This window comes from Ictalurus punctatus, chromosome 17, assembly GCF_001660625.3.
Source record: "Ictalurus punctatus breed USDA103 chromosome 17, Coco_2.0, whole genome shotgun sequence".
In the NCBI taxonomy this organism is placed as follows: domain Eukaryota; kingdom Metazoa; phylum Chordata; class Actinopteri; order Siluriformes; family Ictaluridae; genus Ictalurus; species Ictalurus punctatus.
The window spans coordinates 19,820,174-19,834,283 of record NC_030432.2 but is presented as its reverse complement, the minus strand read 5'-3'; the positions used below and the strand labels follow the sequence as shown (position 1 = coordinate 19,834,283).

General features: G+C 36.9%; 2 protein-coding genes across 8 annotated transcripts in view; one reads left to right on the top strand and one right to left on the bottom strand.

Moving 5' to 3' along the window:
- si:dkey-262k9.2 (uncharacterized) overlaps positions 1-11,172 on the top strand; it is a 25,296-nt gene extending 14,124 nt beyond the window's left edge. For all 4 annotated transcript variants that reach the window (XM_047161566.2, XM_047161568.2, XM_047161569.2 and 1 more), the window contains exons 2-8: positions 1,355-1,406; positions 2,551-2,601; positions 2,855-2,890; positions 4,602-4,652; positions 4,825-4,893; positions 5,674-5,716; positions 8,547-11,172. In XM_047161566.2, the coding sequence (XP_047017522.1) occupies positions 1,361-1,406; positions 2,551-2,601; positions 2,855-2,890; positions 4,602-4,652; positions 4,825-4,893; positions 5,674-5,716; positions 8,547-8,589 (339 nt within the window). In that variant the 5' untranslated portion in view covers positions 1,355-1,360 and the 3' untranslated portion in view covers positions 8,590-11,172. The remainder of the gene's footprint in view (positions 1-1,354; positions 1,407-2,550; positions 2,602-2,854; positions 2,891-4,601; positions 4,653-4,824; positions 4,894-5,673; positions 5,717-8,546) is intronic.
- The window catches only part of fxyd5 (FXYD domain containing ion transport regulator 5), a 24,137-nt gene continuing 20,241 nt past the window's right edge, over positions 10,215-14,110 (bottom strand). For all 4 annotated transcript variants that reach the window (XM_053687331.1, XM_053687330.1, XM_053687328.1 and 1 more), the window contains one exon: positions 10,215-12,249. In XM_053687331.1, coding sequence (XP_053543306.1) covers positions 12,225-12,249 — 25 coding nt within the window. In that variant the 3' untranslated portion in view covers positions 10,215-12,224. The remainder of the gene's footprint in view (positions 12,250-14,110) is intronic.

Genomic DNA, 14,110 nt, shown 5'->3' with positions numbered 1-14,110 from the left:
TGACAGAGAAATCCACTGTTATCTGTTAGTAACAGGAAGTGGAGTTCGACACAATGGGCATCAGAAACAATAACCAGAATGAAGGAAGTAGTTAAATATTGGGAACGGGTGAGCTCTACATCAGGGGGAAGGAAGCACCGTTCTAAAATAATCAGCCATCTGATGCTGTGGTGTAATTCTGTCATATTTTTGAGCATTTCCATGTTAGGATTTTGAAAGAGGTAATTCCCAGCCATCTGTTTTATTTGAGAGAGAGAGAGAGAGAGAGAGAGAGAGAGAGAGAGAGAGAGAGAGAGAGAGAGAGAGAGAGAGAGCGCGCCGGAACGAGCCAAGCCAATTATAATTGTGCCCAGGAAATGGAAGCTCAGTTCTGGCAGCTGTGAGCCTCGTACACATCTGTATTGTGTATTAGGAGGAACAAGTGGCACAGTGAAAGCGAACTGTGAGAGGTATGCGTGTGGGGGTGTTGTTTGTGTACGGGGGGTGTTATTCAGTTTAGGTCTTCAACACCTTTGGAAAAATGGGCTGTTTGTCTTTACAGTAAAGCAATTTTGAGTCATCAAGCTCTCGTTATTGAATCACTAACTAAATCATTTGGTTCCATATGAATTACAAAGCAAGATTTCTAAAAGCCCTGTTTTATTTTGGTAAGATTCTACATAGGAGCTTCCTGTTTAACAGCTTATAAATTTGTTTAGTGACTTTCTGCATAGGAGTAAAAAAACAAAACAGAACAAAACTGTCATAGTACCGTACTACTAACCTTATCTCATGCAAATTGAATCAGCCAGTGTTTATGTGCAGCTGAGCATGCCTGCAGGTGATGAATGATTTTATTTATTTATTTTTTAAGATGTGTTTTAAGTCATGTTAGCAACCTGATAGAAGTAGTAGAGGGCTGAAACTCAGAGCTCATGCTGCTTTATGACACACCACATTTTCCTGTTGACCTGGAAATGTGGGTTCATGTCACTCCCATATACATCTGCATGCTGATTGGCCAAAAACAGACAACACGCATATTCACACACATTCCTAATTCTTGCTGAGCGTTGCGAGAATCACAGATCAGTGTGTTACACAGAGCCAGCATGCACCATGCCTGAGAGTGTCATGTCTCCTAAGTTTCCAATGGAATCTGCTTCCTAAAGGCTTCACTGCCTGGAAATCGAAGTGATCTCATACAGAGCAAAGCATTTTTACAAACCCAGATTGCTATTTGCGTATGAAACAGAAATCACTTTGTAAAAAAATAAAAAAGCAAAAATAATATTTTTTGACATTATGACATATTCCAGGTTGTTATGTCAAGATTTAATCTGAATCCTGAATTATATATTTTTTTTCTCTGCAGATTAGTATGATGTTGCGGTTACTCCTTCTCACTTTGCTTCTCACGGTCATGGGTAGGTTCAGTCTGTCTCTACTAAAATACTGTGATGCGTTATCAATTTAGCATATAACTTTATTGGAATTACATTACATTGTATCTTGGTAAACTTTTTTTAAATATGCATTTATATTTAACATAGCTCCCATGAGACAGTTTGCTAAGGGGCTCAGAATTAGACCTGCATGGGGCTAGACTACCCTGCACTCAAAAATATGCTCCTGTATTTTTAACCCTTAATATCCCAGCATGTTATACAATCATTCATATTAACGCATATTTGCTAGTAGAGACCGTTATACTGAAATCCTGCAAGCTAGTTCACTACCAGTAAGCTTGCCAGCTAACTAGTTTAAATAGAGTGCAGTACAGTTCTACAGTGGTAGCTAGCAATGTCAATAAATGCAAGATGATAACTGATCCTCCTGTACTGAGACGTCAACAGTTGCCTGATGGTGGTGGACAAAAGTCTCTTTTCAACATTGGGGTCTCATTTCCCCAATGTGTCTACCTTCCTTTCTGTAATAACAGTACATCATAGCTAATGGCATAGCATAGCTAGGGTACTGGGGGGAACTGCTGCATTCACATCCTTTTTGAGTTACTGTAATTACCACCTTCTGTTGGGAGTCGGAATTTCTGGATCTTTCTGACAGCCTCAGTTTCAACCAAATCTTCTGGTTGTAAGCCAACTAAATTGAAAATGGGGACCTTAGATTTTATTTCAGACTATACTGAATTAAAACTGATAAACATAAAACTTGCTTCAGTTTTGTTACAGACTATGAAGAGATGTTTTAATGTTTAACATAAGGTGCTATATTTTTTTATGTTTATGTTAGATAAAAATGACAACCATAATTTTTACCTAGTAAATTAATTGAATTAAATGTTTTTTATTTTTATTTTTATTTTTTTAAAATTTTTAAACATTTTTTTTTAACAACCTATTAAATCAAAATAATGGGAAGTTTTTTTTTCCACATGCATGTACATGCATCATTAGGGATGGGGCTGGAACAGCAGGTATTGTAGACACGGGGTTGCTTCCAATTTGCATATTCATGTATATTCATAAATCCTGCATTTTTAATGAGGGTAAGGTTTAATATGTTTAGACAAAGGTCTAATTTATTCTTTTTCTTCCTTCATGTCCTTAGCTGCTACGTTAGATACAAGAGATTTAGGTTCAGGAGATGGAGACTTCCCAGGTAAGTTCATTTTTAAAGTCATTTTGTTTGAAAAACTATAAGGACTTAGTCTTTTCATGCATGAGATAAATTAGTTTACAAATAAAAAAAAATAGTTATTTTTTAAAGAAAGTTAATCATTTACAGCTAATACCACCAGGATGGGTGGATAGAAACATCGGCATGCTTCAAACTAAATATTTTCTTTAAACAGCAACTTTCCAGCTTTGTTTTTTATTTATCACATCTTTTCTCACTCTCTTTCCACACACAGATGATGAAATAGAAGATGAATCTGAACGCATTACGGGTAAGCATTCTTTATTGCCAGCAGTAGATGAAGCATGAAGGCAGGTCAGTACTGTAAGGTCAGCCATCATGTTAATTCCTGAAAGTAATCAGTTAGCCACTCCCAGATGAATCCGGCTCTCTGAACGCTGCTGTCTCTACATGTAACATATGCTGTCACTCTTCATCAGCCCGATGATTGCCTTGTGATAGAATCACTGAGCTGTTAAAGCAAGAACTGCTCACCTCTGGCTAAACTTGCAGAATTAGCATGAGTAAGGAAATAGTCATTTCAGTACTACGAAAATACTTGAAAAAAAATAAAAAATCCATGACCTATGAGCATGTTCAAAGCGCTCTAATACATCCATAAAGCATTATACACATTGGTCACATTTTTGTATACACGTTAGGGTGTGCCTGTGCAATATGCATGCACAATATGTTAGCTGGTATGGTACAGTGGTGCTTGAAACATTTCTATTGGATAAAGGCATGTTTCACAGATGGGATAAGGCTCTTGTGCTGGAATGCAGTGTTTTTCTATCTCCAAACATAACACTTCTCATTTAAACCTAAAATTCTATTTTGGTCTTATCTGTCCACAAAACATTTTTTCCAGTAGCTTGTCCAGGTGATCTTTAGCAAATTGCAGACAGGCAGAAATGTTATTTTTGGAGAGCAGTGACTTTCTCCTTGCAACCCTGCCATGCACACCATTGTAGTTCAGTGTTCTCCTGATGGTGGACTCATGAAAACATTAGCCAATGTGGGAGAGCCCTTTAGTTGCTTAGTCGTTACCCTGAGTTCCTTTGTGACCTGGTGGACTTGCTTGTCTTGCTCTTGGAGTGATCTTTGTTAGTCAGCCACTCCTGGGGAGGATAATAATGGTCTTGAATTTCCTGTCTGACTGTGGATTGTTGGAGTACAAACTCTTTAGAGGTGATTTTGTAACATTTTCCAGCCTGATGAGTATCAACTCTTTTTCTGAGGTCTTCAGAAATCTCCTTTGTTCATGCCATTATATAGTTCCAGACTTTGATAGATCCCTGCTCTTTAAATAAAACGAGATGCTCACTTGCACCTGATTGTCATCCCATTGATTGAAAACACCTGACTCTAATTTCACCTTCAAATTAACTGCTAATCCTAGAGGGCACATACTTTTGATTCTCACAGATATGTATTATTGGATCATTTTCTCAATAAATAAATGACCAAGTTTAATATTTTTGTCTCATTTGTTTAATTGGGTTCTCTTTGTCTGCTTTTAGGACTTATGATGTTTATGCAGATATATAGAAAATTCTGAAAAATCACAAATTTTCAAACACCACTGTAGGTTAAGAGTCATTTATACTACATCACTGTTGAATTCTCGATTCTGATTGATCAGTGTAGAAGGTGTAGATTTATTTTCTATAACAGAAGTGCCAGCCTACACAACTTACACAGTAACATGTATGGCTGATGCGGCTTATATATCAGCATCAAAAGTTAAGATAAGCTCATATGAACACCAATGGCGGCAGCATAATATTTACCCAATAAGGTAAAACTTCATGATGTAGATAGACATTTAATTTGCTGTAACCACATCACTGTAAATATTATAGAACCATTCATACAGTGAGTAGTATGTACAGCAGTATGATTCTGGAAAGATTTGTGGTAGATGCTTTGGTTTGGTTTAAACAGGGATTGCAAACTCACATAATTAAATTTTGTTACAGAAACACGTACAGGAGAAGTGAAAAATGGATTTGAAGACCAAGATATTGATGGTAAAAAAAATAAATAAAAAATGACAGATCATATGTGCTGCTTTCAATACAAATTAATTATTATAAGTGATTTAATTGTTTGTTTGTTTGTTTTGTGCCAATCTAGGGTCTAATGACTCTGTAGTAGATATCAGATGCTTTTAATGTTCATATGTGCTTGTTTGTGTTGTAGATGGAAGCGCCACAATCATTATCATAGCAGCAGTGAGTGTGGTTGCTATAGCCATTCTGGCTATAATAGGTAAGAGGTACAGAGAGCCAAATCAGATAATCAGTGATAGTCATAAGCACATGTAGTTATTTCTATTGTCAAAAACTTATTTTTTTTTCCATTTCATTAATAAAAAAATGATTATTTTTCTTTAAAAAGATTACATACTTAAATGCTTTTGCATAAGCCCTTTATGGCAACTCAATTACACCTCCAATATATATATATATATATATATATATATATATATATATATATATATATATATATATATATATATATATATATATATATAAAAATCCAGTAGGCATCTGCTATCCTGAAGGCTTCTTTTGTCAATTTTGATGTCAAGTCAACATAGCACCCATGTCAGTTGACGTAGATTTATGTTGACATAAGGTTCTGTTATAACACTTTCCAGGCTTATTTACATTAGAACATCATGATAACTGACTATATAGCTCTGTAAATATATAACTGCTGATATGACATCAAAATAACCCCCACTCAATGTTATGGCTGGAGAAAATATTAATAATTTTACAGGCATTACAGTGTCATGACAGTGTAGTGTAGGATTTTATTAAAATCATGTATATATCTTGCAATTAAAATCATTTTTGACATTTTTGCCAAATAATTTGTATCAGAACTTTATAATTCCAGTGTCTTAGCATTTGATTACTAACAGAAAAAAAAAAAAAAAAAAAAAAAAAAAAAAAACATTAGTCTGGAGTTTTCAGATTACTTTTTAAATGTGCAATCATGACCTTGTAGTGAAGTTTAATTGCTATTCTTTCCCACCCACAGCTGTTGTTCTCTTCAGACGTCATTTGCAGAGACGGGAACAAGGGTAAGAACCAGTTTGCTTATTTATATATACACATCTCAGTATCACAGATAGGTTGAGAAATCTCCAACCAGTGAGGTTGCCATGGACAAAACCTGTCACTGATGAAGGGTAGATGATTATTAGCTCACACTGTGCTAGACAAACTATAGTGTCAGCTATGCAAAAAAAAGAGTAGATCTACGTGATACCCTGGAGCTCATATATGTATGTAATATTGCAACGGTTTATGCAATGGCCTTTTAACATTAAATGTGTGTATCATGCATTGCTAGACAGCTGAACTGCTCATGAAAGCTCAGCTAAAGAAACCTGTGTATGTGTGTGTGTGCGTGTGTGTGTGTGTGTGTGTGTGTGTGTGTGTGTGTGTGTGTGTGTGTGTGTGTGTTTGTGTGTTCATTACCAAATGTCATCCCTGCACGTATTATAGATAATAAACATTTGGCAATATTTCCCAATAAAACAAGACACCCATTTGTGAAGTTGGCACATTTTAGCGCTAAAGACTTTTCGTTATTCTCACCTGAAATACTGTCTTATTGAGCTGTGCCCCTGAGCACATACTGTATACACATCGCTGGCCAGGTTTTTGTGAGAACAGGGCAGGAGTGGACGAACAGGAACAAGACGAGACCTGCAGGGCTGCAAGAACTTGCCTCCCTGTGCAACACGCCAAACTGTACAAAGAAAACAGCAGGACACCCTGAGCTGAAAATCAGCCGTGCAAATCATATCTGACAGATAGGCACAGAGATGGGACTGCCCGAACCGGTTAACCTGTGATTGAAAGAATAACAGTACTGCAGAAAAATATGAAATGAGGGTGGAAGAAAGGCATTCAGCAACAGCATGTTATTTAGATATATTCTGTGAGTGCAGCCTTAAAGTGATAATTTAGTCAGAAATTCAGTATGAGCAATGTTCCTCTAAAGGCAGTTGTAGTCCATCAACCAAAACATGTTTGATACCTGAAATTTTCACCTTTACAGTACTTATTCCTGCATTCTAAATCGTCACACACTCACCTCAAAATACAGTCATATTCATATAAATTTGAACGATTAAGAGCAATGTGGTTGGGTTTAGTTTGATCTCTTACAAATGAAGTCAGAAGAAAAGTTACGAATGCTTACCCCACCACTTACTCTAACACTAAATCTTTTGTATGGCTTGAGACGTTAATGTGTTACGTTTGATTGACTACATTTAGGTACAAATGTTAACTTGTGGTCAGTTTTTACCCCCAACATTCATTTATCAAATTTGGATTAAACATTGTTTACTTCATAATTCATTATTCTTACTTTTAGGACTGTTTTTAGGTTTTAGTTGACTCCGAAACTTTTTAGACATGTCTTATATTGGCATTATGTCTTGTCTGAGTGAATGTCTTTGCCTCAAGCTCCAGTATTGGACAGTAATCAGTTCCACTTTGTCAGCTGCTAGCAGTGCTACGTGACCTCAGAAAATGTCCTAGCTTTATACAGTACATACACATTTTAATTATACAGCCATAATTCTTTAACTTTATATTTCTTTGTCTTTTTTTTTCTTCTCACTTTGCTCTTTTATCAAGGCTAAATTCTTTTGCAGGATTATAGATTACCTCTAGGGAATGTTGCTTGCTGAGCTTGGGGTTTTTTCTCTCTCTCGTCGTTGAGAGATAAGGTGGCTGAAAAGTGGTTTAATCTCACAGCAACCCGAGGCTCTGTGGATCAACACTGAGCCTGCCAGGACATGACGGTGTTTCTAAGCACACTAAGCTAATAAAAACACAAGAAAAGACAAACTAAAGCAAATACTAGGTTTATAAACATGCAGTGCTTAACTAGTACTATGGACAAGTTGAGGACACAGTGTACCAACAAATGACCTACACATACTGAGGTGGAATTCGTCAGAGGGGTAAAATAAGTTTACATGGTGTGAGGGAAAACTTTGTGTGCTGGGGTTGTTTGAACAGCCTGGATATGTCACTGGCTTCACAAAGAGGACTATTCAGTCTCATGTTTTCGGAGCAATGATTAAATATGTTTCTCTATTCAAACGTGAAAAATGGAGCCACCAGCATTAATAATGCTCCATGTGTGTAACCTGAGCCACATAATACTAGTGCAAGCTAATGCACACAATGTGGTCAAAAGGTTTATAGATACATGGGTTTGGTAATCATCAAATTACCACAAGTTAGGCCCTGTTACCACAGTTTCAGCCATCTTTGTAAAATGTCATTTAAAGGAACACTGTGTATTATTATATGGAAGGCATGTTAATGTGCAAGACATTTTAAACAAACATAAAAGGTGTCTTTCACAATAACCTACATGAATATTTAAGATAAAAAAAAAAATTCTCATGAATATTTCACAACATTTAATGTAACTTTAAATGGATAAAAAGTATAAAATATCATTCCATAATAAAAAGAATAAAATTAAATTAATTGTTGCCAAATTCAGGTCAATCTGATATTGGAAAATATCAAATGGTATCTGTAACTCAGCCGTAACAAAAATCCTTATTGTTTCATGCTCATGGCTGAGCTGGTGTTAGCTAGAATAGAATGTACTTTGGTTTCATTGAAGAACCAATTGTAGCTGTCTTTTTTGTTTTGCTCTCCATTCATTAATCACCCCAGCTTCCAGTGGCTGGTGCTCTTTAGCACAAATACACACCAAAATACCAAGCCAGATGCTTTGAATTGCCCAAATGGGCACTGTTTCTACCCAGGTTACTGGAAATAGTCATGACAAACTGTTACTGTAGGTATTCGGGATTTGTTTTAGACTCAGATGTCTGACAGAAACTGTTTTATTTATCTGTTTTTCTTTAGTGTGTACAGTGTACCAGTGGAGCAGGGCCAGAAAGGTGTCTAAACTTGCAGTTCTCCATTTCTGCTTCTGGGATCTCATCAGGGACACCTCGACACAAAAAGAGCTCCATTAAAAAACACTCTGTCATCTCTGGCCATCTCTTCTGTCCCACTTGCCCACTAATGCCTGCTGCAAAACCCCCAAAGCAGGCATTTTATTTTTACTGTCATTCCATTATACTCGTTTTCAGATTAATCGATTTTAAATGAATGCACTCTGTTGTTGTAATGCCATGGACCAAAGAACAATTTCTGCACCATTAATACCATTTGTTTCTAATAGAGACACTTTGTTTTATGTTTTTAGTTTAAAACCTCTAAACATCTCTTATGTGCTATTTGCTGCAGTGTAGCCCTCATGATTCTTTATCTGGTCAAAATCAGATGCACTTTAAACAACTGGTTGCTCAGAGCAATCAGATAAACTTCCTGCAATTTTTTCCATTCATGGTAAGCCATTTTTCTGCATATTTTCCAACTGACCTCATGCAGAATCTCTAAATCATTCAAGGGTACAGTATGGGGGGGGGGGGGGGGGGGGGGGGGGGGAAACAATGTTTCATGTGTAGAGCTGGACTGGCTTTAGCAAAAATGTAACCAGATGGTGACTGAGAAACTATGGATAGACCTGTGACACTTTCATTTCATACAAGAACTTCTCTTGCTCTAACTTCACTGGAGTGCTAATCACCTCAAGTTCAAGTGGCTGCTGCTCTTCAGCACAAAGAAACCCTCTGAAATCCCAGGATCTGGAGCGGCTAATTGGGCACTATTTCAACTTAGGTCACTGTTGTGGCAGGGAATCTCTTACAGGATATTTTTTTTACATAAGTGACTAAGCCAAATCACCTGTGTGTGGGTGAAAAGTAGGTGTGAAACACACCTACACAGGTGTCGAGCATTCATCCTTGCTTTTACTCGATTTTCTCGCTTCAGGTCTTTCTTTCAAATAAAGTGGTGCTCTAATTGCATAGGCCTCTAGGTGTTTGAGATTGACAGTTAAGTGTGTGTGTGTGTGTGTGTGTGTATGTGTGTGTGTGTGTGTGTGTGTGTGTTGAGCAGCACTCGTCTAAAAGTTCATCAATGTAGCCTACAGTACAGTGTAACAATCCTGTTAAGTCGCTCACTGAAAGAGTTCTTGCACTGATTCCATTTTAGATAAGAAAAACATTTCAAAGTAATGTAGCAATCTTTAATTTCATTGGATTTGAAAACACAAATTCATCTTTCTGGGAAAAGTTGTAGTGGTTATTATTATTATTATTATTATTAGTAGTAATAGTAGTAGTAGTAGTAGTATTGTTATTATTATTTTAATTTTTTTTTACTACAAAGCCTCTTCTAAAATCTATTTTTCTGCTTTGCACCAAGTATCAATTTTACTCAAGATGACAGATTTCAGGAGCACGGTGACTTAGTTGTTAGCGCACACACCTAACACTTCCAGGGTTGAGGGTTCGATGTGTTTGCGGAGTTTGCATGTTCGCCCCGTGCTTTGGGGGTTTCCTCTGGGTACTCCGGCATTGTAGGCTGATTGGCATGTTCAAAAGTGTCCACAGTGTGTGAATGTGTGTGTGATTGTGCCCTGCGATGGATTGGCACCCTGTCCAGGGTGTCCCCTACCTTGTGCCTCATGCTCCCTGGGATAGGCTCCACGTTCCCCATGACCCAGTAAGGATATGCGGTACAGAAAATAGATGTATGGATGACAGATTTTCTTTAGAGTGCCCGTTCTTTGTCATGTCTGAAACGACTTTATTAGAAGAGAAATGAACATGAACTTAGCCATTTTATAACATCTGTTACTGGCTTGTAATGAGGCAATATATGGATACAATAAGAAAAACAATGTTTTGAATGGAATCCTAAATGGAAGCCTAAAAACCCAAAACAACAGCATATTTTCAAAATCTCAACATGAATATTAACCATAAATCATGGGGGGGCGAGAGGGGGGACCTCTCATTAAAGACTTCTTTGAAGTCTGCCTTTAGGCACATCTCAGTGACATTTATAGAGGTTTGATAAGTAGCACATTTGATAATTTTTCAGTTATCAGGCTCCACTTTCGTTTATAACACCATATTAGCACTCATGATTTTAATGCGTTGTCTTTAAGGAGTGATGTTGAGAAGCTGTGCTGTAACTGCTTTGTTAATATATTCTGCTGTTTAGGATTGGTTATGTCGTTAGATATTTTTATAACAAAATGTTTATACTGCATTGTCCGTCAGCAAGTTCACTTTCTAATCATGTGAAATCATATTTCTCTTTAGGGTTGAACCGATATTAGGGAATTCAAATTAGAGTGTTACTTGTTGTTTATGAGAACAGGAATATAAACTGTCACATTTATGAAAGGTTTTTTGTTGTTGTTGCTGTTTTTTTTTTTTTTCATTTTATTTTTTTATATCCTGTCTGCAATCATGCTATATAGTGATGATTTTTCAGGTTAATACTCACTCAAGGAATGATGCAATGGCTTTGAAATTTCTACTGAAGATAAATGTTTAAGAGATTTATAATTCTTATTTTCATGTACTATCAAAATATCTAAATAAAATATATATTTTTCTTTCTCTTCAAACATCATTTATCCCTTATTTTTTTAACTTTCTGGAGTGATGAAAGCAAGATAAAGATCCCATCACAAAGAAAAGCTTAAATGCTGGTGTGATTTCAAACCTCTGAGCAAACCAGCTTTGTATTTTGGACATGTTTGTACCATTTGAACATGTTTTCTCTTTAAGTCATGGAAATATTCCAGTACTAAGATTACCACGATGATAGCTGTTGTCTGCCGTCAGCATGTTCCTGTTTTCCATTGTTTACAGTCATCTTTTGTGCCCTGGTGAGTGTTCGTATCCTGTAAAGTGAGTCTTATTTTTTCTGTGAGCTATGACTAAAGGCACAGAAGCAGTGAGCAAGTATTGACAAGTCCTTAATAGGCTTGGGAGACCAGTCATGTGATTCAAGACACACCAAGAACAAATAATTACCTCATCCATATAAAATAGCTTTATTTCCTTCTTTGAAACCTCAAACTTATTGGTTTTGTGCCAAAAGTAATTTTAAGCCTCTTGAGGGCACTTTTGAGCCACAAAAGCCTTTTTCCCCCATTAACAAGGATGATAAACTCTGTGTTATGAAAGGAAACACAGACATGGAGCACTGTAAGAAATGTGACAGCACGGAGAGCAGACAGAGTCAGACATACAGAGATGTGTGTGTGTGTGTGTGTGTGTGTGTCAGAGACGTGTTAGTCAGAGGTGTGTGTGTGTGTGTGTGTGTGTGTGTTTTGTCTGAATAGGGGTGGATGCCCTTTGGTGCAGCATGACAGCACATGTCCATATTCCCCTCCACCTCTTTTGCTACAAACCAGGAGGTCAGATTTACATTGTGCAAATGTACACATGCACAGGTACACATAGCAAAGCTCGAGCACTGGGGACAGGCAGATTTTCTCTCCATCATGTCTTATTTATAATTAATATGAATAAATTACACAAACACACACACACACACACACACACACACACACACACACACACACACACGGACACAGAGTGCAGTGAGAACAGGTCTGACTGGATGGCTGTCTCATGCTGCTGCTCGCCTGTTGGGCCTTTTTGGTCTGAATTACATTCTGGTCACATCATATGATCTGGAAACAGGAGAATACATCACATACATTACATCTTTTAACACACACTATTAGCTGAAAGTCTTTTTTGTTGTTTTTTTCTTTTACATTAGCAACTTTATTTCATAAATTGATAAATGTTTACACTCACAAATTCCCATGGTTCTACCATATATAGTTCTGAAAACTGCAGGCTTTCCTGAGCTGAAATACACTATATGGCCAAAATTATGTGAACACTTGACCAATCACACACCTATGTGTTTGTTGAACATCCAATTCCAGATTTAGTCCCCTTTTGCACTTATAATAAGCTCCACTCTTCTGGGAAGGCTTTCCACTAGATTTTGGAGCGTGGCTGTAGGGATTTTGTTCATTCATCTACAAGAGCATTAGTGAGGTCAGACACTGATGCTAGGTGAGGAGGCCTGTGATGCAGTCAGAGTTTCAATTCAACCCAAAAGTGTTCAGTGGGGTTGAGTTCAGGGCTTTGTGTAGGACACTTGAGTTCCACGGCACCAGCCTTGGCAAGCCATGTCTTCATGGAGCTCACTTTGTGCACAGGGGCACAGGTTTGTCATGCAGGAACAGGTTTGAGCATCTTAGTTCCAGTGAAGGGAAATTATAAAGCTACAACACACAAAGAAATTTGGAGCAGGCCTATATATGGGTGTGATGGTTAGGTGTTCACATACTTTTTGCTATATAATTTATATGTGTAGTTTCTTAAAGTTGAAACGTCAAAGTATGTTATAGGCAGACAAGCCTATTTTTGTCCATTTGGGCTGTTTTCCAGAATTCAGCCACAGTACCATACAACACGCTTTCCCAAGCCTTCACACATTTATGACAGCTAATGCCTTATAAACATTAAAAATGAAGTCCAGACACAAGTAATAAATTACATGTATAAAACCTAATAAAAAAAAAAAAAACAAGCTACAAAACAATATTCAATGTACTGTACTACTGCAAAAATTATGTATAATACCTGTGCATATCCTTATCATACATAACCATGGAGGTTGTTCTGGCATGAATTAATGACATGAAGTACTGCTTGCCAATCTGTCAGTTCACTTTAGAGCAAAATCTGACCTGGTACTACCCAACAAAATACCAGGTACTATATACTTAAATATGTAGGGTAAGAATAGAGTACATAATAAGCAACATGAGATACAATATATGTTACCAGTCAATTTTGGTGGTTCAGGCAAGGAAAACTTAGAGTCATAAAATAATTCTACATATTTATAAAGGCATAACGCATTATAAAGTACTATTAGACATTATATACTGTTGTATTTATTCATTTCCATTTACTCAAAACATAATACTCTCCATCCACTTAATAGTGGAGGCAGATTTGAGAATTATGTGTTTGCTAGTTAAGTGTAGTTCAGTAGGACCTCTGCAGCACAGAAAGCACCAAGCAGCATTCACATTACTACAATGACAAATGCTGATTTGGTATTTTAACACCTTTTCAATCTCTCAAACTCTATGGAAAGGTTGTGGAACATATTATTATCTCTGCCTCACACTGTTCAAATGACGCAATTGCCTCTTATTTTTATGAATGGCCTAATTCTCCTGTCATGCCTGCCCATGTCAACCTGGCATAATGTGAACACTGGTAAACTGTTAGATGTTTAATTAAATTGACCTTATCTTGTCAAAGGGAGGTAGCACAAAGTGATGACTGAAACGGTGCCGATATTAGTGTGGGGCACTGTATTGACTCAGAACCTTTTGTTTAGTATTAACAATCATATGACTGATGTTTATCTGTTGGGTGAAAAAAGTGTATTTTTGCGATGTTTGTGTTGCTACCAATCTTTCAATCTGTTCTGTTCATTACTGTTGAATGAAAATGTTT